General features: G+C 33.3%; 2 protein-coding genes across 2 annotated transcripts; one reads left to right on the top strand and one right to left on the bottom strand.

Moving 5' to 3' along the window:
* Positions 1–6,240: 6,240 nt before the first annotated feature.
* Positions 6,241–17,867, bottom strand: LOC149483852 (armadillo repeat-containing protein 8-like). Its single transcript, XM_089701330.1, has 13 exons — positions 17,712–17,867; positions 17,413–17,626; positions 16,790–16,996; positions 13,587–13,830; positions 13,062–13,196; positions 11,890–11,992; positions 11,117–11,332; positions 10,610–10,681; positions 10,002–10,137; positions 9,537–9,628; positions 8,903–9,082; positions 8,388–8,534; positions 6,241–6,442 (listed from the first exon to the last, which is right to left on the bottom strand). The coding sequence occupies exons 1-13, from the start codon at positions 17,733–17,735 to the stop codon at positions 6,269–6,271; spliced, it is 1,944 nt and encodes a 647-aa protein (XP_089557456.1). The 5' UTR covers positions 17,736–17,867; the 3' UTR covers positions 6,241–6,268.
* A 986-nt stretch (positions 17,868–18,853) lies between these two features.
* Positions 18,854–20,658, top strand: LOC149483851 (uncharacterized). The gene has a single exon (XM_089701307.1). It carries the CDS (start codon positions 19,051–19,053, stop codon positions 19,834–19,836), a length of 786 nt encoding a protein of 261 aa, XP_089557433.1. The 5' UTR covers positions 18,854–19,050; the 3' UTR covers positions 19,837–20,658.
* The last annotated feature ends 1,512 nt before the right edge of the window (positions 20,659–22,170 follow it).

The following is a 22,170-nucleotide window of genomic DNA, read 5'->3' as shown; positions in this document are numbered from 1 at the left end:
ACGCCGATTTTCTAGATAATTCTATGCTAAGGGTACCTACGCTCACAGCTGAAATAATTTAAATTATTCATATGATAGCGCCTTCGTTCATGTATATTAAATTTATCCTAGATATAACGAATAATAATATCCAATTATATTTCGACTATAGGACGCAATTTCGTCAAAGTATTAACAATTACGTATAGTACGAAAATATTTTAGTGAATCAAATTGCTTTCTCATTGCAAATATCATGTACTCACATAATATATTATGTATTAATTTAATTATTTAATGAACACCAAGTCATGAGTATTTTATACGAATCATGATTTATGTTTTGGCAAAATAATGAATTACCTACTTCGATTTAACTATATCTTTATATACAGAAATAATATCTTTCTTGCATCCGAAAAATGTACATTTAATTTATCAACTTTATAGGCATGAGATTCCTAAGCCGCATTCAACAAAGAAAATATTATTATACAACTTTAAAATTTTCAGGTATTTGGAAGCAATAAACGATAGGATACAGTGCAATGTACTTATAATTACCATGTTTTCACAGTCACAAAATATACAGGTACAACATTAAAAGTTACACTGATAGAATTGAAACTCTTTAATATACCTACAGCTCTCTTTCTATTTCCTATTCTGTCATATCATATCTCACTCCTAATACGAGATGTTAGTTGAAGTGATTCAAATGTGGCTTTAAATTTCGTAATAAGAAGTTTCAATTCTATTGTCTTTGAACGCAAGAACTAAGGCAAGCTTTATATAGACACCTATAGAAAGATTATAGCAATATAGTGGATATTCATTGGTAAAAAAAAATCCGCGTCCATACAGAAAATAACAACGATAGGGTAAAACCTTGTAACAGGCCGATACTTATAGACCGGGAGATACTGACACAAAATTTCGAGTCATTTGTAACAGGATGGCGGTTCTACAGGGGTCTTAGTACGCAATGACAAAAAGAAAAACGATGGTGTGAACGCTGGTACCGGCGGCTTAGTCGCGTGGGCGTTAGTCGAACTCGTCGGAAAATAGCGAAAGTCAAACGATTTGTAACAGTATGGCACTTATTTTTCCTGTAAGTTTGAGGATCAACAAATATAAATACAAAATTTCAAAGATCTATGTGTTGGAAATCTTCACTTATATAAATTAATAATAAATTAAGTTTTCAAGTATGACAGCACTTTTTCCCCCTACTAGAAGTATGGCAAATATAATAATGGTCACATTTTATCAAATACTCTCCAAAAATCCAAATGCAATACTGGTACAAAAAGTTTGGCGAAATAAAATTTTTTGCAGATTTTCGGCGGTATGGCGACCATTTGGAATCGTCCGAAAAGTATGGCATGGCGATTTTCGTAAATGGCTGCACGACGATAGTTACCTGTGCAAAAGTTAGCCTGGTACAAATGGTTGAATAATTGTTTTATTTAAATCAACACATTCGCGTCGGTATGGCGGGCTGTAAGTCACACCGGAAAAGTATGGCATGACACTACCGCCTACTTTTTTTTTATGGGCTATCGGTAAATTCTAAAATTTTTGTGTTACAAATCGTTTGACTTTCGCTATTTTTCCGACGAGTTCGACAAACGCCCACGCGACTAAGCCACCGGCACCAGCGTTCACACCATCGTTTTTCTTTTTGTCATTGCGTACTAAGACCCCTGTAGAACCGCCATCCTTGTTACAAATGACTCGAAATTTTGTGTCAGTATCTCCCGGTCTATTAAACATTACCATATTATTTTTGTCACTTTGTAAATTTATAATATATAAAGAGTGAAAAGACTTGTTCTTAAAAATGTATCGAGCCATTTAATATATTTTTTCATTGATTTAATGTTAAAATTTAGCTATTCACTTGTAAATCCAGTTTTCAATATGTACGCGGCCTGATGTCGTGTTCGGAAGCCATATTGCATATTATGTTTAATAAACAATGGTATTTAGTCTGTATGTAATTACAACCATTAAACTAATTATGTATTTAAAGGTAACAAAAATTAATTGATAAAGGATTCATTACAATAATCAAAACATTATAAGATAATAAATTTTAATGTCAAATTAAAGTTTAATTTAACAAAATGATTTTCTTAACAAATAAAAATATCGCCCATGATTTAATTTATTACCCATTTTAACAATATGATGTCAGTAATTTTTATTATCTACTTCAGTAGCCGCCATCTTTCATTGTGAAAATAACAAAATCGCTTTTAGGTAGGAAATTAAAAGCAATAATGCATTGTAAAGCTTTTTGTTTTCAAATAACGGCATTTGGACCAAAAGGATTTTTTTGGATTTAAAAAATGATTAAAACAAAATGCTATTGTGAAAATAAAGAACCTTAAAAAACAGTCCGAGTGAATTTTTTTTATAATATAATTTGGCGCCAAAACTCCATAATGCACTTGCGAAAAAAAGAAGCCACTTTCTAACGAACACGTGAAATTTTAAACATTATAATCTGAAAATAAATATAATAAAAAAAATATATTGAAATAATAAACCACTGAAACTGTCCACTAACAGCTCTGCGACCATCGAGTGGAAAGTACAAAGGAATGAAATATTCGACATCACTTTGTGGCTATTTCGATTCAAGTACGGTTTGTCTTTGAACTAAATACGATTTTACATTTAAAAACCCCTCTTTGATATAGTATAAGTAACTGCCACTTATAATGTCCGAGCAAGAAGAAAATTATCATATTAGACGTAAGTACAAAAAAATATCTCAAGTTTTCCCCAAAATTTGCGCTCCTGATTCTTGGATAGGTAAGTAATAATATCTGGGTAATTTAAATCTATGAAAAATTATAAAAAGATCTGGGAATTTTAGTAGTAGTACTACTAATTCAATAGCAATACTTACTGAAATATTCCGAAATTATTTAGAAATAATCGAAGGGTATGCTAATTTGTAAAGTATAAGAATGAACTTTACACTTATCAAATAGATTCCCTTTTTTACTCGTTGTTAAATGCACTTAAATTTTAATTTATGAACTGCAAGTCGTATAAAATAAAATTCATACGTAATAAAAGCAAATATGTAGTTAGTTTGAACAACCGGAACCAAATGTGTTTTTACATTACATAGGTACATAAAATTTTTATTTGAAAATAACACACTATTAAACGAAAGGTAGCGACAGACAGTTACTAATAATTCGACTTCACATGATGCAATTTATTTAGTTACTTGATACTACATCGCATAAGACCCTCCATCAAACATTTCCATATAAAATCTACTTCACCAGCCTTCATACATTCCCTATTACATTACATAGTCAGTTATATTCAATATACACATGACTGTTATGGTTATGCCATTTCATACGCGCACCGTTTCCGAAACGTGTATCGAGGAAAAGTTTCTTCTGAGAGATGTTTTGAAATATAAAATTTGATGATAGATTTTTTCCATATAGTAAGTACAATAAGGATAAAAAGAAAATTTAAATGTGTTGATACATTTTGGAACTATTTTTGAAACATTATATTTCATAAGACTTTATTTAATTAAGGAGGATTAAATTTCTTATTTATAAAATGTTGTATATTGTATGTTATGTATGTTAAATATCTCAAACTTCTGCATCTGTTATTTTTAAGATCGTAACGAACCATGATGAACAGATACGGAAACGACGCGTGTGTGAAACACCCTTAACTTGTAGTTTAACTACAATTCTTATAAGAGGATAGCACCTCTTTAGTTAAAGAGATTGAAGAATTACGACATTGAGCGAAACAAATGGACGTGATTAACTAAAATAAATAGTTTCAAAGCCAAAGTCAATACCTACTTACATGAAATAAAAACATCACTTTAACTTTGACTTTAATTTCCATCGGATAACAAGTATCTTATCTATGTACATTACTTAAACTACACTGACTCGATAACTCACTGCCGAAGACTGATCACAAGTGTAACGGGTATTGTCTTTCATTTTTATGTAAATTCGTTGAACTGTGCTAAGGCCGTTTTCACCCTGTAACAATAAAATCAATGATATAATGGGCTAAACACAGGCTTTCACGGTGAAAATAAAATCATAAATCCAAGTCGATTTGAACTTGATACAAAATCAAGCGCATTGTAATCTGTGGAATGTCATATGCATGGACGTATAAAAAAAGACGGACGCCATATTACGAACAAACAACGTAAAGCCACCGTAGTAAGCTAGCGATCGTGTAAAGACAATGATCACGCACACACTCTCACCAGAGTCCGCCGGCCGCCATTACGTCGTGAACTACCGACTGATTAACTGCGTCACTGTTTCACAAAAAAAAATTAAAATGCCGTCTTGCGTGGTTAAATGGTGTCGCAACAGTACAATTTTAAATAACAAAACACAGGAGATTACATTCCACAGGGAAGCAAGTTATTTCTTTTATGTTTTAATGACAAAATTATTACGGCAAAATTTACAGAAAAAAATACAGCCGCCATTGTCATCATGACATCTGTTGCTATAGTGTTGCCATTTCAAAATTTCATTCTCCCAAAAGTCGGGGAGTTGATGTAGTTAATTAATTTTAAAATTGCGATAAAATAATTTCATACAAAATGCAAATTTGTTTTTGCATTTTCTTTTCACAAAAACATGTATACTATGCTAACCCTTATATACCATATTAAAAAAAAATATTACAGCCAATTAATACTGTCTACGGCATCTGTTAATTTGAAAATTTCAAGTGTATGTATACTGAAATCATATGAACTATGAAGCATGTTTCCTATTTGTTTGGTTATAAACTGACATTTTATTTATTTTATTTTAATAATAATTAAGGAGACATTACCTCTCCTCCCCCCAATATTGGTTGAACAAGTTTTCATACATTTTCCTTTGGTTTCACGTCCAGTGGTTGATTCGTCAAAGCTAAATAATACCTAATTGTATTTATGCATAGGTTCTAATAGTTAAGAGTACATAATATAAAAAGTATAACAAATTTAAAAATAAAGATACTAAAGTGTGGGATAATTTTATTGCATCTGGCAATCGACCTGGCACACACACATGGATGTGTCACCGCCATTACTAGGCTTCACTCAATGTTTAGGCGATACTCCGTCTATCTTTTTTTATACGTCCATGGTCATATGAAACATTTTTACTTACTCTTTGGTAGTTTACAGCGTAAATTACCTTTACCCACTTGACTGCTTGATGGAAAAGGGCGATGCGGTCTACTTGAGGGCTATATAGAAGAATAAGTCTATTCAGGTACTAACGTGTTACGGGTTGTGGAGCACGAGGTGTTGATGTATCAGCGCAGTGTGGGTTGTATTTAGAGCACAGCGTGTGGCTTGCACCGTGCCTGCTGCGCAGTTTACAGGCGGGTATAGGGCCTGAGCCGTACAGTGCGCACTGCTGGGTATGCAGCATAGTACAGGGCGCACGGTGCTAGGTGTATGCGTACAGTCGCGGAAGAATTCCAACCAATACCCGCGGCCCCATCACTAAAGCGGCTCGACGGAACACAGTGGGGTTTTCGGTAAGAATCCGACATAATCCACGGCTCCTTCCCCGGGGGCAGTGGGTATCTTTGGAAGATTTCCCCACTATAAAAAAAAGGTGTATGCGTACAGCTCGTTCAGTATAAGCACTATCGTTGCAATGGACGCTCGACGTGTACGCAGCCCGCCGGGTGCACTCCATTGAGATATACATATGGAGACGACACCGCCTATATCACTTATGTTCCGCTCAACATACGCCATATGGCGTAACTGCACGCTCATTTTTTATTTGTTTAAAGTGAAACGCATCAAATATGCCTTCGTGTGTGTTACGATATTACACAAATAATACGGAAAAGTGCAAAGGAATAACTTTCATAGGTAAGTACCTAACTAGATAATAATTTTTAAAACTTAATTAGAGCAAAAAAATGGCGCACAGATTTTGTTTGTGGTGTCTCCTCCATACGTAGTTATATTCTCTCAATGGTGCACTCACTTGTCGTGCAGGTGCGCGGCGTCCTGCCGCTGGCGCAGCAGCTTGAGCGCGCGCAGCACGCCGAGGTCGGCGAGGCGCGCCTGCCGCGCGGCGCAGCCCGCCTCGCCGCGCGGCGCCGGGTGCACTCACTTGTCGTGCAGGTGCGCGGCGTCCTGCCGCTGGCGCAGCAGCTTGAGCGCGCGCAGCACGCCGAGGTCGGCGAGGCGCGCCTGCCGCGCGGCGCAGCCCGCCTCGCCGCGCGGCGCCGGGTGCACTCACTTGTCGTGCAGGTGCGCGGCGTCCTGCCGCTGGCGCAGCAGCTTGAGCGCGCGCAGCACGCCGAGGTCGGCGAGGCGCGCCTGCCGCGCGGCGCAGCCCGCCTCGCCGCGCCACACGAGGTTGCCGGCCACGAACAGCGCCGCCTCCTGTAGCTTGCTCTCCGGGTGCGCCTGACACACGACCAAACGTATCATATACAGGGTGTCCCGCAATCGAACCAATAGAACTTACAGTTCAGCAAACGCTGATAACGTATTTTTTTTTAACCCGCGCACCTAAGTCCTGCGCACAGCGGTTGTGCGTAGCGCAAATTGTACTGTAGCGTCCTGCGCACAAATGCTGTGCATAACGCAAAATGGCATTTTTTTCTTGTTTGTAAATAATGGAGATTTGTTATTATTCGTAGTGAAATACGTTGTGTTAATGTGTGAAAATATAAGTGAATGTATTTGACAATCGTGTAGTGATATGAAAACGTGAATATGATCATTTGATAACTCAGCATTATCATGTAAGTGTAATGTAAGCAATTAAAATTAAAACAAAATAAAATCAATTTCTATAATTTTATAGAAATAACTAGCTTTCCGCCCGCGGCTTCGCCCGCGTTTTCAAAGAAAAACCCGCATAGTTCCCGTTCCCGTAGGATTTCAGGGATAAAACCTATCCTATGTGTTAATCCAAGTTACCCTCTATATGTGTGCTAAATTTCATTGTTATCTGTTCAGTAGTATTTGCGTGAAAGAGTAAATTGTTGATGTGTGTGTGTTTGTACACACACACATCCTCACAAACTTTCGCATTTATAATATTAGTAGGATATGAATTAAAAAAAAAATCTTAACAGAACGTCTACGTCATATGATCTATCTACATGCCCAATTTCATGTCAATACATCCAAGGAATAAAAAGTTTCATACAAACTTCTATCCCCTATTTTACCCCTTTAGGGGATGAATTTTCTAAAATCCTTTCTTAGGGGACGCCTACGTTATGACATCTACCTTCATGCCAAATTTCAGCCCGATACGTCCATTAGTTTGGGCTGTGCGTTGATAGATCACTATATCAGTCACCTTTGAGTTATATATATATATATAGATATATCGTCATGGTTACATTTTAATGCTATAACTAGTTTCTTCTTCTTTCATACATGGCATATAATAGGCATGACGACAGTATCCATAAATGATCGTATTAGTGTTTTTAAGGGAAAATGTATAACAGGTAAATTACATATAGTGACTTAGAAATCTTAAAAACATTAAGATTAATGAGATTATCAATAAAATAAAACATTGAAATACTGCAGTTGGCCATTTTGACTAAAACACGCGTGACGTCACGCTTAAGTAAACAACTCACGTCAGATGTTTTTTGTTGTTATGAATATGTTGAGAATACGCATTTTTATTTATTTTCTATTGTTTCACGTATACTTTATCGACTCAGAACAGAAATATAATTGCGAATTCACGAATACATGGTTCGGGGTTCTCCGCGCCAACTTTATACAATCATTTCTTATTATTTTTTCGCTTAAAATAATTACTAACACATTTTTGAGCATTATTTTTATGTGGATTCACACTGCAATACTGCACACCACTTATAAACTTTGAAATTCGTTTCTATAACACATATTAAATAAATATTTTCTTAATTTTCTTCGCAATGCGTACAAATAATTACGTATTTACCAAAGTGTGACGTCACGCCTACGCCATGACACCTGCGAGCTGTTTTGGCACAGATAATAAATATTTTTTGGAAAATGGCTTTTATCTTCGTTAAATTTAAATATATTACCGAAATATAGGGTTTTTCTTGTATAGTAAACGTATACACACATTATGGAAGAGGATTTCAAAATCTTTCGTCATGCCTATTATAGAACAAAAGGATATATAGAACAATTTTCAAACTCAGTAGTCATAAAAAGCTAGATTTTGTGAACTACCTAGACACTATCGGGATCGGTGCCGGCTATGAGCAGGACGCGTCACGGGTTAAACAAAACGACGTTTTCAATTGGATTTTTCGCAAAATAAAACTTTTCCCAAAATCCGTTACCGCAAAATAACAACAGAAACATAAAAAAACACACTAACCAGGTAATCCACTAGTTTTCTCAGCACATCTTCATTGGCCATAATGAGATCTTTAGCTTTCTCTCCATCTCCGATATTCCCAAGGATACAGAGCGCCTGCTCTTTCACCTCCGCCGGATAAGAACCTTCTAACACTACAATCACTGCCTAGAAACAAACAATCATTTATTGACAACAAAGTAATAAAATTAATATTACAAAAAGAAAAATACCTTATAAAAATAGTTTTTTAACATTTTTAACATTTTACTTAATTTGGAAATATTTTTTATAAAGCACCCTATAATTTCGATGTTGCCACGTGGACAGCAAGTTTCGCAGAAGAACGAGCGTCTCATTGAAGCAACATGTGGTCTGGGCCTATATTTCTGTATTTTTTTTTATATAAAAAGTTCCAATTTCCTACTCAACACACGCACCTGCGTAACTTGCGACGAGTTTCCTCCTTTATCGCGCCTTGCGTCTTATTGACGCAACATGTGTACCGAGCCTTATATTTCCTTTTTTACACGCACCTGCATGACTTGCGACGAGTATTCCCCCATGATGGCGTCGATGTGCTGTCTCGTGGACAGCAAGTTGCGCAGCAGACCGAGCGTCTTCATGATGACGCGCGTGTCCCCGTCGCTGAGCAGACGGAACATCTGCTCCGTGCCTAAACAGCATAATATTCGTTGCTTTACTTTTTGTTCCGCCTAGAATTGAGACACACACTTTAATTTTTTTTTGTTCGTTTGATATCGATTTTTTATGTAGGAAATTTAAAAAAAATCAAATGAAATTTTTTTAAATATACACAAAAATTCACAAAATGTATAATTTTTTTTTTCATTAAAAAAAATCTAGGAATGAATTCAGTAACAATCAGTGCTATATGTTTGACACTAGCAAATAATTTTGCCATGCCGAAAGAATAAAAAACGGGAAGAAATTGCGCACATTATTCAACATGATAAAGTGCCATCCTCGATTTAAAGCGATTAACTACTTTAGTTGGAGACATAGTTACTACTGAAAAATCTGCAAGAACTGTGATATAATATATTTCATAGATGTTTGAAATAATTAATAATAATTTAATTAAACAATCAACAGCACTAAAAAGTTTTATGACAAATAATAAATACACAAACATAAAATATTATATACCTGAAATGCCATATTCATAAGCGCCCATATTCCATTGAGTCGCAACGCCGCTTCGGGCCTCTTAGTTAAACTACATAGCATTTCTACGGCACCTACAAATAAACAAAAAAATAATCAAAATATTCTGTTATCTATTAACAGGGAGGGAGATATATTTAAGCAAATTCAAATAATAATTTATTGGAATTGCGACTTGGGTAAGAGTTGGAAGGAACTAAGAAATAAAAATATTCTATATTATTATTTTTTTGGCACATCAAGTTAGCGTCTTCGGTCGTTTCTGTCTCATTCTCAGAACAAATAACAAATAACACACATGTATCAATTAGAAAAAAATATCAAAAAAATCCAAAAAAAAATCCAAAAAAAAACCCCAAAACTATCAATTCTGAAATTTCTCTACACTTTATCACCCCAAAACACGATCACCTCCATTTACCCATACAAAGCGTTAGTGTAGTGAACCTTGATCTAACATGGGCTCCTTGGCCGGCGAGAACTCGAGCAGCAGGTTGCATAGCGTGGAGGAGCCCACTGTGAGCAGTTCTGTGTCTGGCGAGTCGGTTAGGAGCTGCATCAGCGGCCGCCATACAGCGTGATCCTGGGGAAAACAAAATTATGGTGTAAGTCATTGAGATATACATATGGAGACGACACCGCCTACATCACTTATGTTCCGCTCAACATACGCCATATGGCGTAACTGCACGCTCATTTTTTATTTGTTTTAAAGTGAAACGCATCAAATATGCCTTCGTGTGTGTTACGGTATTGCACAAATAATACAAATAATACGGAAAAGTGCAAAGAAATAACTTTCATCCGTAAGTACCTAACTAGATAATAATTTTTAAAACTTAGTTAGAGCAAAAAAATGGCGCACAGATTTTGTTCGTGGTGTCTCCTCCATACGTAGTAATATTATCTCAATGGTGTAAGTAGGCTAGTATACTATGTATAGTATAGTATACTATGTATAGTATAGTATCATATGTATAGTATAGTATACTATACATATGAATTTTTTGATTGTTATAAATTTTTAAATTGAAAAATGTAAATATCAAATTCACCTGAAATGTTGTTCTTAGTTGCTGGACGGATCTTGAAAGTGAATGCAAACAGCGCACTGCAGCTAACCTAACCTGTGCAATAAAATATAATAAGTTAAAGTTTTATAAAGTTATTTATTTTTAATTATTTAAGTTACCTACGTGCAGATGAGGCTGTTTTGAAGTGGCTTATTGCCATAAAAGGTCTGTATCCGTGCAGAAAAATTTGATCATGAATTCATGACAATATTCATGAGATTGGTGAACGCAGTGATGGTGTTAATCATGTTAGTGACGGTAGTGATGGTGATGATTATAAATGTATTGAGAGTGATTATCTATATATATAAAAGAAAGTCGTGTTAGTTACTCCACTTATAACTCAAGAACGGCTGAACCGATTTAGCTGAAAATTGGCAGGGAGGTAGTTTAGAGCCAGGAGAAGGACATAGGATACTAAATATGTACCACGGGCGAAGCCGGGGCGGACCACTAGTGATCTGATAAACAGATAAAGCATGAACTTACCGACGGCTCCGCATTATTCATCCCATTAACAACGTGCACCATCAAACCATGCGTTTCTATAATCTTCTTTCGTATATCTTCATCATTAGCACCGAGAGATGCGAAACACTTGAACGCGCCTTGCTTTGCCGCAGCAGAGGGACACGTGACTATGTCCGCTAGCGAACTCATCAGGTGGTTTGATATAGCCGCTAGCCTTTGGAGGGATGTGTCTACCTGGTGATGGAATGTGGCTTCGAATTAGTTCTAGAAAGTTCTAAAGACTTAAATCGAGTATAACAGATATTTTTTCTGGATATCGTATTGGAATAAGCTCGCTGGATAGCCGTGGAGGGACACATGATTATTTCTGCTAGCAAACTCATCAGGTGGTTCGATAGCCGCTAGCCTTTGGAGGGATGTGTCTACCTGGTAACGGATAGTAGGTTCGAATTAGTTCTAGAAAGTTCTGTGTAGTTCTGGAATATGAGTGGTTAAAAGATAGGTATCAGATAAGAATGTGCCCTCCCAGCCGCCGCTAACAGATACGTGAAGTATCTTTGTAAAAAAAAACATAAGCATAAATATAACCTCAAAAGTTACTTGACCGATTTTGTTCACATGAACTGACATTACTACTTAGTTAATTAGATGTAAATTGCAAACAATTACGCTTCAATTATAACAAATTAACGCGCATTATATAAACCGCATAAAGGAAAACGGTCATTGACTCACGAATGCACACAGAAATAAATGCAATACTGTTGTAAATATCATAAATACGAGCATACCTCGGCCAAATACGCCAAAGTTTCTGCGGCGGTGGCCCTTATGTCTTCTGGCATGTCTTTAGTGCACAAACGAGCGAGACATGGCAACGCTCCAAACACTACCCTGCAATGTTTATAACGTGTTAACTTTACGTATTATTTATTAATTAGATTATCATGAAATTTATTTAACTTGCGTACTAAAATTGTTAGAATTAACAAAATTGTGCCAACAGGGTACTGCTTTAAATTTAATTACAACTCTAAAAAATTCCAATTGCAAGATATAATATGATAAACAAATTACAACAAATTTGTAGAGAGTTGAAGTGAATAAAAATATAATATTTGCGTTTAGAATAAAAAATACATGTTATGGAATAACTATCTCAAGTCAGGTGTTCTCGGTCAGGTGAAATAATTAAAGCAGTTAAGGAATTAAAATATTAATTGAATATTGGATAAAATTTAAGTAAAACATTTCATGGTAAAATTTCTACATTTGAAATGTCTTTACTTATCTTTAAAGTAACCTTGATAGTTTAAGTTATAACAGTAACAATTAATTAAAATAACTCCAAATGAATATTCACCTACTTAATATAAATTAAAAGAAGAAGTAGATTAATTGCAATAATTAATAATAACTAAATACACAATCAAAAATGAACTTTAAACTGTTCTCGAGTGTGTTTTGTAAACATATTGTGAATTTTTACGACCAAGCTAACTGATCAATATAAGACAAAAGAAATTCAACTTTATTTCAATGTATTAGAGTTGTAATTACAATACATAAGATGCCGATTATGTATTTAGTTGATATTAACAATGGAAGTCTATTAGGAATCAATCATTAATAGATTAAGTTGTTTTTTTATACCAATTATCAACATTTTAACCATTCTTTGTCTAAAGAAGTAATGTAATTCACTTAAAAATAAACAATATCTATCTAATGTGAAAACTAAAACTAAAGTTTCGTCTCTTTATTGAATAATAATCAAATTCGGTGAATGTATTTGACTAATTGAAAATCTTTTCAATCTCATTTAATTTTTTCCTCCTTTCATTCATCAGTATATTATATACAGAATGACAAGATTGAAATTAAGAAATTAATTATGTATCTAGAAAAAAATTATTGCGGCAATGCTATTTAGATTTCAATAATCGGATAAATAACAAAATACCTATTGTCATCAGCAGCTAAAGCTCCTGCTCTATGAATAAATGTGAGACATCGTGCTGCACCCATCGCTACTGGCAGTGGTTTGTCCCTTGAAACTAGAAGACTTAATAGTTCGGGGATTGTTTTCTCGCCGCATCTGAAAAATATTTTTATTATTAACATAGAGTATCTTTCAAGGATGTTTTTCAGGTGAATAATTATTTAGTGAATTAAACCATTATTAACAATGTTCTTATCCTACATTTGACATAGTTTTTAATTACCTATTTTATCTCTAAACAATTTAAAACAAAATAAGTATAATATGTTCAATGTTCATGTATGTGTAATTTAACACAATAAATATAATATAAAGACGCGAGTTCGAAACACATCTATCTATTGCAATTAATTATTTAAAACTTGCAACAAGTAACATTATGTGATGATTATAGGACCTAAAAATAACTGTCTAAAACAAATTTAATTTATGTACTAATATATTTTAACATCTAGAAGTACAATCCATTAAGAAATAAAATCTCACCTGGTATGCAAAGCGACTTGTGACACATTAGCATTTTCAAAGCACATGGCGGCCAGTAAGTCCAACGCTGGCAGCACCTTTGATATCGGAGGTGCGGTAACCCCCCTGGGAGCTAGTAACAAGGCTACAGCTGAACACAATCCCGCTGAGCATAGCGCCTCTTGCTCTATCGGCCCTCCGCACCATATTGATAAGATACGCACAACACAAGCTTGGGACGTTGGTGATCCCTCTTTGGCTATTTCTGAGGATATATTTGTGATTTACATAGCTATATTTGAGCAAAGCTTAAAAAAAAAAGTCAATCGCATTTTGATGTTACTATTTCATTGCAAAAGTATCTGTACATGAGTGCATCAGCGGAACTGTAGGGCAGTTATGCCATGTGTCTAATAATTAAACACAAACACATATTATGTCTTACAAAACTTCGGAAAATCTTATTTATTTTTATTTATTTATTATACTTTATTGCATTGAAAATACATATAAATACATAAATAAAGACAATACTACATAAACAGCAAAGGGCGGCCTTATCGCTAGGTAGCGATATCTACCAGGCAACCCAACAATCAGAGGAAATTTAACAATATGATGTGGGTGAGCAAAAATAAGGCAATACTAACACATTGAAAAATGTACAAAATAAACATATACAAAGCTAACTACTTAAATAATAGTAATATAAAATACATAAAAATAATGAAATACATATATAAATACATAAATACGATAATAATTATAATAAATAGTTATACATACACTTACATACAATACATAAAATAAATACATAAATACATATACAAATATATATCCATAGCACACATATACATCATAAATATTAGTAACTATGTAGAAAAGAAGGGATCAGAAAAATAGAATAAAACGAGAAATAAAAATAAACGTAAATACGACAGCTATACAAAATTACACAAGAGATAGATAATAATTTTTTAATAACAATTTAAAAGCGTTCAAATTTTGAGCACATCTGACCTTTGTGGGCAGAGAGTTCCATAATTGAACCGCACGAACTGCAAACGAATTGTGAAAGAATTTTGATTTGTGAGCCGGAATCAGAAGTAAAAGGTTAGTAGAGGAGCGTAGATTACTCGAGCTCAAGTATTTGAATTTCTCTCGAAGATAGCTTGGAGCTTTTGGATCAAACAACACACAGTACAGAAGATGAAGGATATGGGAGTTTCGCCTCAGTCGGATAGGGAGCCATTTCAGTTTCTTACGGAAGTCGGAGACGTGATCAAATTTTCTCAAACCAAAGATAAATCGGATGCAGAAGTTTTGGAGTCTTTCCAGCCTATCCAACTGGGCTTCAGAAAGGTCAAGGTAGGATGTATCAGCATAGTCAAGGTGGGACAGGAGAAGGGAATGAGCAAGCGCTAACTTTGTCGGAATGGGTAGAAGATTACGCAGTCGTCGCAAAGCACCAGCGGAGGCAAACAGCTTCCTGCTCACTTCATTCAGTTGAGGATCCCAAGACAATGTTTGGTCAATATATATGCCGAGATCCTTGACGATTTTACTGTAGGGGAGTTGAGCGCCGCACAAATGAACTGAAGGAAGCGAAACCCAGTCAACCTTCGCGATTAGCGATGGGCTACCAACAATGATGACTTGCGTTTTTAGTGGATTGACTTTCAATCCGAACTGGTTGCTCCACTCAACAACAGAGTTCAAGTCATTATTCATTGTTTGAATAGCGTTCTTCGAAGCTAATCTTATTTATTTAGATAAGGTTATTTATAGAGGTAAATTAGCTTGGAGAAATTTTTGCATATGTAGTGGTGTGTATATTACTCAGATCTTAGAGCGCGTTTCCACTATATCGTTCTGGCCTATACAAAAATGTTTCGATATCCTAACATTACTATTTAATTTTATACTTATTCCTAGCAACACTTTTGTTTTCAATAAAAACAAGTTTTTATTTGAAAGAAAATGGTTTTGACTTTATAAAAAAAAATATATCATTCAATTTTACGTCCTTGAGCAAACGACAAGGCGACTACCGTGAAACAATAAAATATCGTGTCCATAATAATTTGTTTCATAATTAATATTTGACCATAATAATTACGAAACAAAACAAATAAATAAATCGTCACTTGATAGTGGAAAGTGGAAACACGCACAAAACCAGAATAAACCAGTTTACGCTGTCCGCAGGTGCCACGTGCAGTCGTTTGGTACCGTTAGAACATAAAGCACACATTTCATTCAAAAATTATAATTATTATGTACGTAGTTTAATTGATAAATTTTGTATTTGTTGATTGTTGTTATTATTTGTTATTATTGTTATAATATTTGTTGAAGTGAATTACATGTCCCGCAGCCGGAGGCCCCAAATGAAAACTCAGATGTACTTAAAAACTACATTTAATAGCTAAAATGAGACTTTTACACCCATGTCTGCACGATGCAGACCGGAGTTAAAGAATGAATTTATACAGTTTAATAATTATAAAGACGTAAGCTTGGATGCTAACTAAGGGAAATCGCATCCACATTCTATTCCCTTGCGAACGGCGTATTCAGCAGTTTTGTATGAAGGCAGGGCCATAACTAGTGTTTAATTTGTGTGTAAGTGTTGTAACTTTATATTGTTAATTCAAAATGGCTCCAGTGTTAAAACATGGTCGAGGCAAGCCTTTGACTTCTCAAACTAAAGAATTAAACTTTAAATGTCGTTTCTTTTTCAGGTTAGTAAATTTTTCATTTTAGTAACATTGTTAATGTAGAAGTTATATGTATGTTAAATGTGCAAATATTAAAGTAAAGTCTTATCTTTTTCAGAGGAGAAACACATATAGTTTAATTTAAAATCCCTTATATATATAAAATAAAAACTAAAAATAAAATGTTGTTTTATTTTATTTGCTGACCATACACTACTACAAACGCAAAAATTTCTCCAAGCTAATTTACCTGTATGTTATTTATTATAAGGTTAATCTTATTAGTTTAGATAAGGATAAAATAAAGCTTTCAACAATGTACTTTGTAATATATCTATTACAAAACAATGAAATAAACATGAACAAACATATTATTAATATTATAACAATTAGTAATAAAGTAAAAATTTGAGGCTCCTTTAAATTTGAAATTCCAAAGTGATTTTATCACTAAACTGGCTCCCTCTAAACACTCATTCGCTATTGCATAAAAGATTTACTTACGGTTAAACTTTGTCAAAAGTCTCATATCTGCAGGCACTGAAGATATAGGTGCAGGTGGATTCAAAAATATACTCCTTAATGCACACAGACATGCTTCAGCTAACTTTGTTCCTATTGGCACTTCTCTAAGTAATTCTACTAATGCTACAGCCGCACCTTGCTCTACTAACGCTGTCACATTTTCTGGTGTACCTTTAGCTAGTGATCCTAAATAGATAAACACTTCAAATTATTTCTTTCTTTCTTTTACATTAGGTCTTAAACTAATTTGTGATTGGAACACTCCTAGTAAGCAAATAAAATGTTTGTGTCAGGAGGTTCCGCTCCTGTCATAAGGTTCATTTGTCAAAAGGACAGATTGTACAAAATTAATTTTAAAAAGCATATCCGAATAACACATATATATTATATTTGAATAAACACAGAGACATTTGGGAAAAAAATAGAAACATGATATCTCTAACATTTTTCATAAAACTAAATGTTGAAATCGCTTATTTTGAGCTATGTTTACAAAACCATTGGAATGTTATGAAAATAATGACCAAAATGTACCACAACTTAAATTATTTCAAAACTTGCCCTTGACCAAAATGATCAATTATAAGCAAAAGAATAGTTACCGATTGTAATAGTGGCCTCTAATCTTATATTTGGATCCCAATTATTTTCAGACATCAACTGCAACAACCGAGATACAATCCCTTGTTGTATGACGGCGCTTTTCTGACGATTACTACCAATTACTGAATTCTTCAGTGCAATTAGGGCATCAAAAATCTTCAGCTCTTCGATAGAATATAATTCGTCTATATAAGAACGGGAACTTTCGATATCCTTTTGACAAACAGTAGAGGTTAGATCATTTCGAAATCGTTTGTTAAACTTATTCTACAATGTAAATTTTATTTTAATTTCTTACCATAAAAACAGTGAGATGCTGCATGATTTAGTATTTCTCCGCAGTAATGTTGTTAAAAATATCGTCAGAAATAGATCGTAAAACGAATACACTATCGCTGTCACTATAACCTTCAATCACTTCAACGGACTAATCAACTTCAGTTCAGCCAGCAGCCTTCACCTTCACACAACAACTGAAGGTAGAAAATTGTCAAAGTCACTTTCAAATTGACATTACTTATAGATACAAAATAATTTGGAAAATCCAAAAGTGCACGCCTCATAATTTTTTTTAATAAATTTTTATTAATTATTATTTTTGTTTATTTAATAACAATTAAACCACATCGAATCAGACCCTGAAAAATGAAAGGGTTCTATTCCTGAGCATACTCAAGCGTAAGAGAAAAAAAAGACTCGATTAGTAAAGTATTTCGGTCATACAGACACACGGACGTCCAAGACAGAACTTTTTTAAACTGTTTTTTAACTAGTTTAAATAACAAAAATGACATCAAAAATATCATGAACGTTAAAAATAGTGTTTTTTCTTAATATGTGTGTGTATGTATTATCTTACAAGTGCAATGTATGATACATAAAGACATTTTAAGTTTGAAAAATCAGCCCCCCTAGTCAAGTGGCATTCTGTTAGCGTAGCGTTCAATAGAATAGACTACGAATGTATGAGATTGACGTAACCTGTAGATACGTTTATCTACAGCCTACGTCAATCTCATACATTCGTAGTCTATTCTATTGAACGCTACGCTAACAGAAATCCACTTGACTAGGGGGGCAGATGTTTTGCGCGAAGTGACAGTAGTACCCACCTCAACGCTTCGCTTATGAGGCGTGCAATATATGTAATATGAATATTAAGTAGGTACAATCTAGCAAAATAATAGGTGAATTATCAACTTAAGTTTTATTTTATTTATTGGAATGTCAAATTGAATTACTTGATGTGTCGTTGAATAATATTATAATTTTTAATTGATTATTGAAATTCGAAGTCTCAACATCAACTCATCACTGAACAAAATAAATATATATTCGTTCACCAGGCGAACAACGTGGCAGACGTGGCACGTGAAATTTCCAAGACAAAAAAAATCAAAAACATTGGGCTACCCTCAGAGGGGCTACCTATCTAAAAAATTAAAAATAGTTCTGTGCCAGTTGCCTTGACTTGTCAAAAAAAAATTATATCATTTTGACATTTGAAGTGAAAGTTATTGAATTACATGGTATTTGTTCTTGTTCAGTATATTTTGTGTTTATAAAACAGACAGATAAGTAGTTAGTTTTATTAAATGATACGTTAATTTGCTTGTTCACAACAGACGATAAGTACAATGGCTGATTCAGGAGTCGATACAGGCAACGAAAGCAGCGATAACACAGTTTTTGACCATCCACATCGCGTCTTGGAATTTAGTCCTCCACCGATACCAATTAACATTTCTGGTCAAGCAATGCCCATTGATTTCTTTGGTGAACCTCACGAACATATAGGCAAAATAAAATTCTGTACGAGCGCGAGACATTGCCGCCTGAAATATAAAAATAATTTAGTTTATTATCCCAAAAACAAGAAACTACGGTTTGCTGCGTGCACCAATAATACAGAGCTCGTAGAAAAGCTCTTACAATCGGGTGCAGATCCTAACAATGCAGATGAGCACTTGAGGAGCCCACTACATTTTGCAGCATGTAGAGGATATACAGATGTAGTTAAAACGCTCCTCAAACACGGTGCTAATCCTAATATTAAAGATACTCTCGGTAATACTCCTTTGCATTTGGCTGCATGTACAAGCAACATTCCAGTAATGATAGCTTTATTGGATGCGGGGACAGATGTCAGTTCAAATGATAGAAATGGCCGCACACCACTACAACTAGCTCAGAGCAAGTTGAAACTGATACAAATGAAACCTGGCTTCCATGAAACCAAAGATCTAATAAATGAAATTCGATTGGTCGTTGAAATGATGTTAAAATATGTGAAAATTCAAAAGGCTGATTCTGGAGACTTGGAATCTGTGTGTGCAAGATTGGAAAAAGTTAGTACAAGGGAACAAGTGGACTCTGAAGTCCAGAACATTCTTGATAGTCTGGATTCATTAAAGTTAAGATAAAAAGTTTATAATTACAAAGACTGTATTTAATTCTACATACATATAGGTTATGAATTACTTTTGTAATAGGTTTATTATTTAAGAACAATAATGAGTGTAGCTTGCTGTAATAATTTCTATGTAAACAGTTTGCTTATTGATAAATAAGTTGTAATTTGTTTACAAATTTATTTTAAAAGTAAAGGCAAATTTATAAATTACTTTATATAATCTTAAGGGAAAATACTTATAAAGGAGTTTGAAGCGTTGTGGATACAAATTTAAAGGACCATGCTAAACAAATCAATTTATGGCAAAGTTGTGACATTTATAAAAGATGTTTTATCTTAGTGAAATTATAGAAAACAGGCCACTTTCCAATAATTATTAGTTAATTTCTACAGTACATACTAGATGTAAGTTTTTTATAGTGTTTTACCAGGATTTTATTAGAGTAATTAAATAGTAATAAAACAGTTGTGCAACCTCTACTTGTTACATTGTTTTATCAATTATTATCAAGTCTATTGTTAGTAGACCTAATTTATTACAAAGTTCTTCATTTTACGTATTATATAGATAAGTAAGTTAATAGACTATTATACTTTTAGCTTTCAGTTTGAAATACATAAATGGTTGTGTATTTTCCTTTTGCAATACAATCTTCCAGGGTTTTCTAGTTCTGCTCATGTAATTGAATAATTAGCTAAATAGTTATCCTATTTTTGGTTTAAATCTGTTATGAAATAATATTCAGTTGTCAAGTCTAAAATCTGTTGTAAATAATATATAAATGTATTTTGATTCTTAATTTTAGATATTATATAAAATATTGATTGTCAACATGTTTTTTATTTAATAATCCTCACTATGGATTTTAGGAAATGAAATTCACTTATCTATTTAAAATATAATTTATTAAAGGATAACAAACACCAATCACTAAATTTATAAATAAAAAAATTTTAAACTCAAAATAACAATTCACTTTTAAAGGAATGACTTTTAACTATATCTTATACATATAATTCATACAATCAAATCAAGTATTAGGAATGCAGCATATAAAACATTTAAAATCGATAAATAAATGCAACAATTATGTAATATTTTTGGACAAATCTAACTGCTTGTGCTTACAATACAATGGCAATTTTGGATACATTATTATAAAATTGTACAAGGATTTATTACTTCAATAATTAGTACCGACATTTGGACAAAATTTGTTTAAATTATTGTCATGTTATCAAATTATATTTACAAGTATTCTCTATCAATCTGAAAGCCAGACTAAATATTGGGATTTTACAGCAAAAAATCTTACATAGGTATAACCACAAAAGCTGATTATATAGAATTGAGTTTATAGCTGCCCAAAGAAGCTTAATAAATACCTTTGTTTATTTTGTGCAATTAATATACACACAGCTTATACATTATTTATATAATATTAAGTAAAACACTCGGAATTAAAAATATTAGTAAAGAATTGTACATGAGGCAAGAATGGCAACATCATTATATATAATTTAAAATATACATATTATTTAATCAGGTAGACTCTTGTTGTACCATATCTGTGAAGAATAACTAGTATATATTAAGTAGATACCCAAAATGAATAGAGTAATAGTCAATAGATTATTACACGCATTTTTCGTTAAAATTATAACAACCTGCATTAGACACCATAATAAAAGATTTACATTAACTTTAGTTAATAAAGCATCAAAACAGGTATACGTACATATTACATAAACAATATATTTATAAGTTTCATGTAAAAAATATAAAAAGTATTAAGAAATATTCAAATATATTAGGCAGAGTAATTGTGGGGTAGCATTGTGATTTTATATGGCAATCATTAATATTATCACAGAAAGAATTAAATATATAAAAAAAAACAATTCACTAATACTGCTAAAATAATTAATATAATATATCATTTTAATATGTAATAATAATTAAGTAAAATTAATAAATCCCAAAGCTTTCTATCCAAATACCACAGATAGCTATTATGATTAATTTATCCTTAAAATTATTTGTATAATATTATATTAATTTTTCCTTATATTCTTAGCAACTGGGATCTCTAGATAAGTTCGTATAGGCTGATATACACACTAAGTTAAATTGCTAAAATTATTTATTATTATGCTTGTAATAATAATAAATATATATTTATTGATCATCCACATTTTTTAAATTTTCATACAATAGGTATTAATTTAGTTGTGGATTGGAATGATTTGTTACGTATTTCATAGAGTACAAGATATTTTAATTAAAGGAGAATGGGCATTTTACTATGGAAGTTGGGCCTGAACCCTTGAGTTGGACCAATAC

This window comes from Colias philodice, chromosome 12 (genome assembly GCF_061535455.1).
Source record: "Colias philodice isolate Cphi_HAF_F1 chromosome 12, ilColPhil1 Martin Lab GWU primary, whole genome shotgun sequence".
NCBI classification, from domain to species: Eukaryota; Metazoa; Arthropoda; class Insecta; order Lepidoptera; family Pieridae; genus Colias; species Colias philodice.
This window is presented reverse-complemented; position numbering and strand designations above follow the sequence as displayed.

Bases quoted from the DNA above. Each gene is read 5' to 3' on its own strand.
- LOC149483852 (XM_089701330.1), bottom strand. From the start codon at position 17,735: ATGCAGCATCTCACTGTTTTTATG. The intron at 9,083-9,536 runs GTATATAATATT...TCTCAATTCTAG, and splicing joins TTATGAATATGGCATTTCAG to GCGGAACAAAAAGTAAAGCA. The intron at 6,443-8,387 runs GTTAGTGTGTTT...GTCGTGTGTCAG, and splicing joins GAAAACTAGTGGATTACCTG to GCGCACCCGGAGAGCAAGCT.
- LOC149483851 (XM_089701307.1), top strand. From the start codon at position 19,051: ATGGCTGATTCAGGAGTCGATACAGGCAACGAAAGCAGCGATAACACA.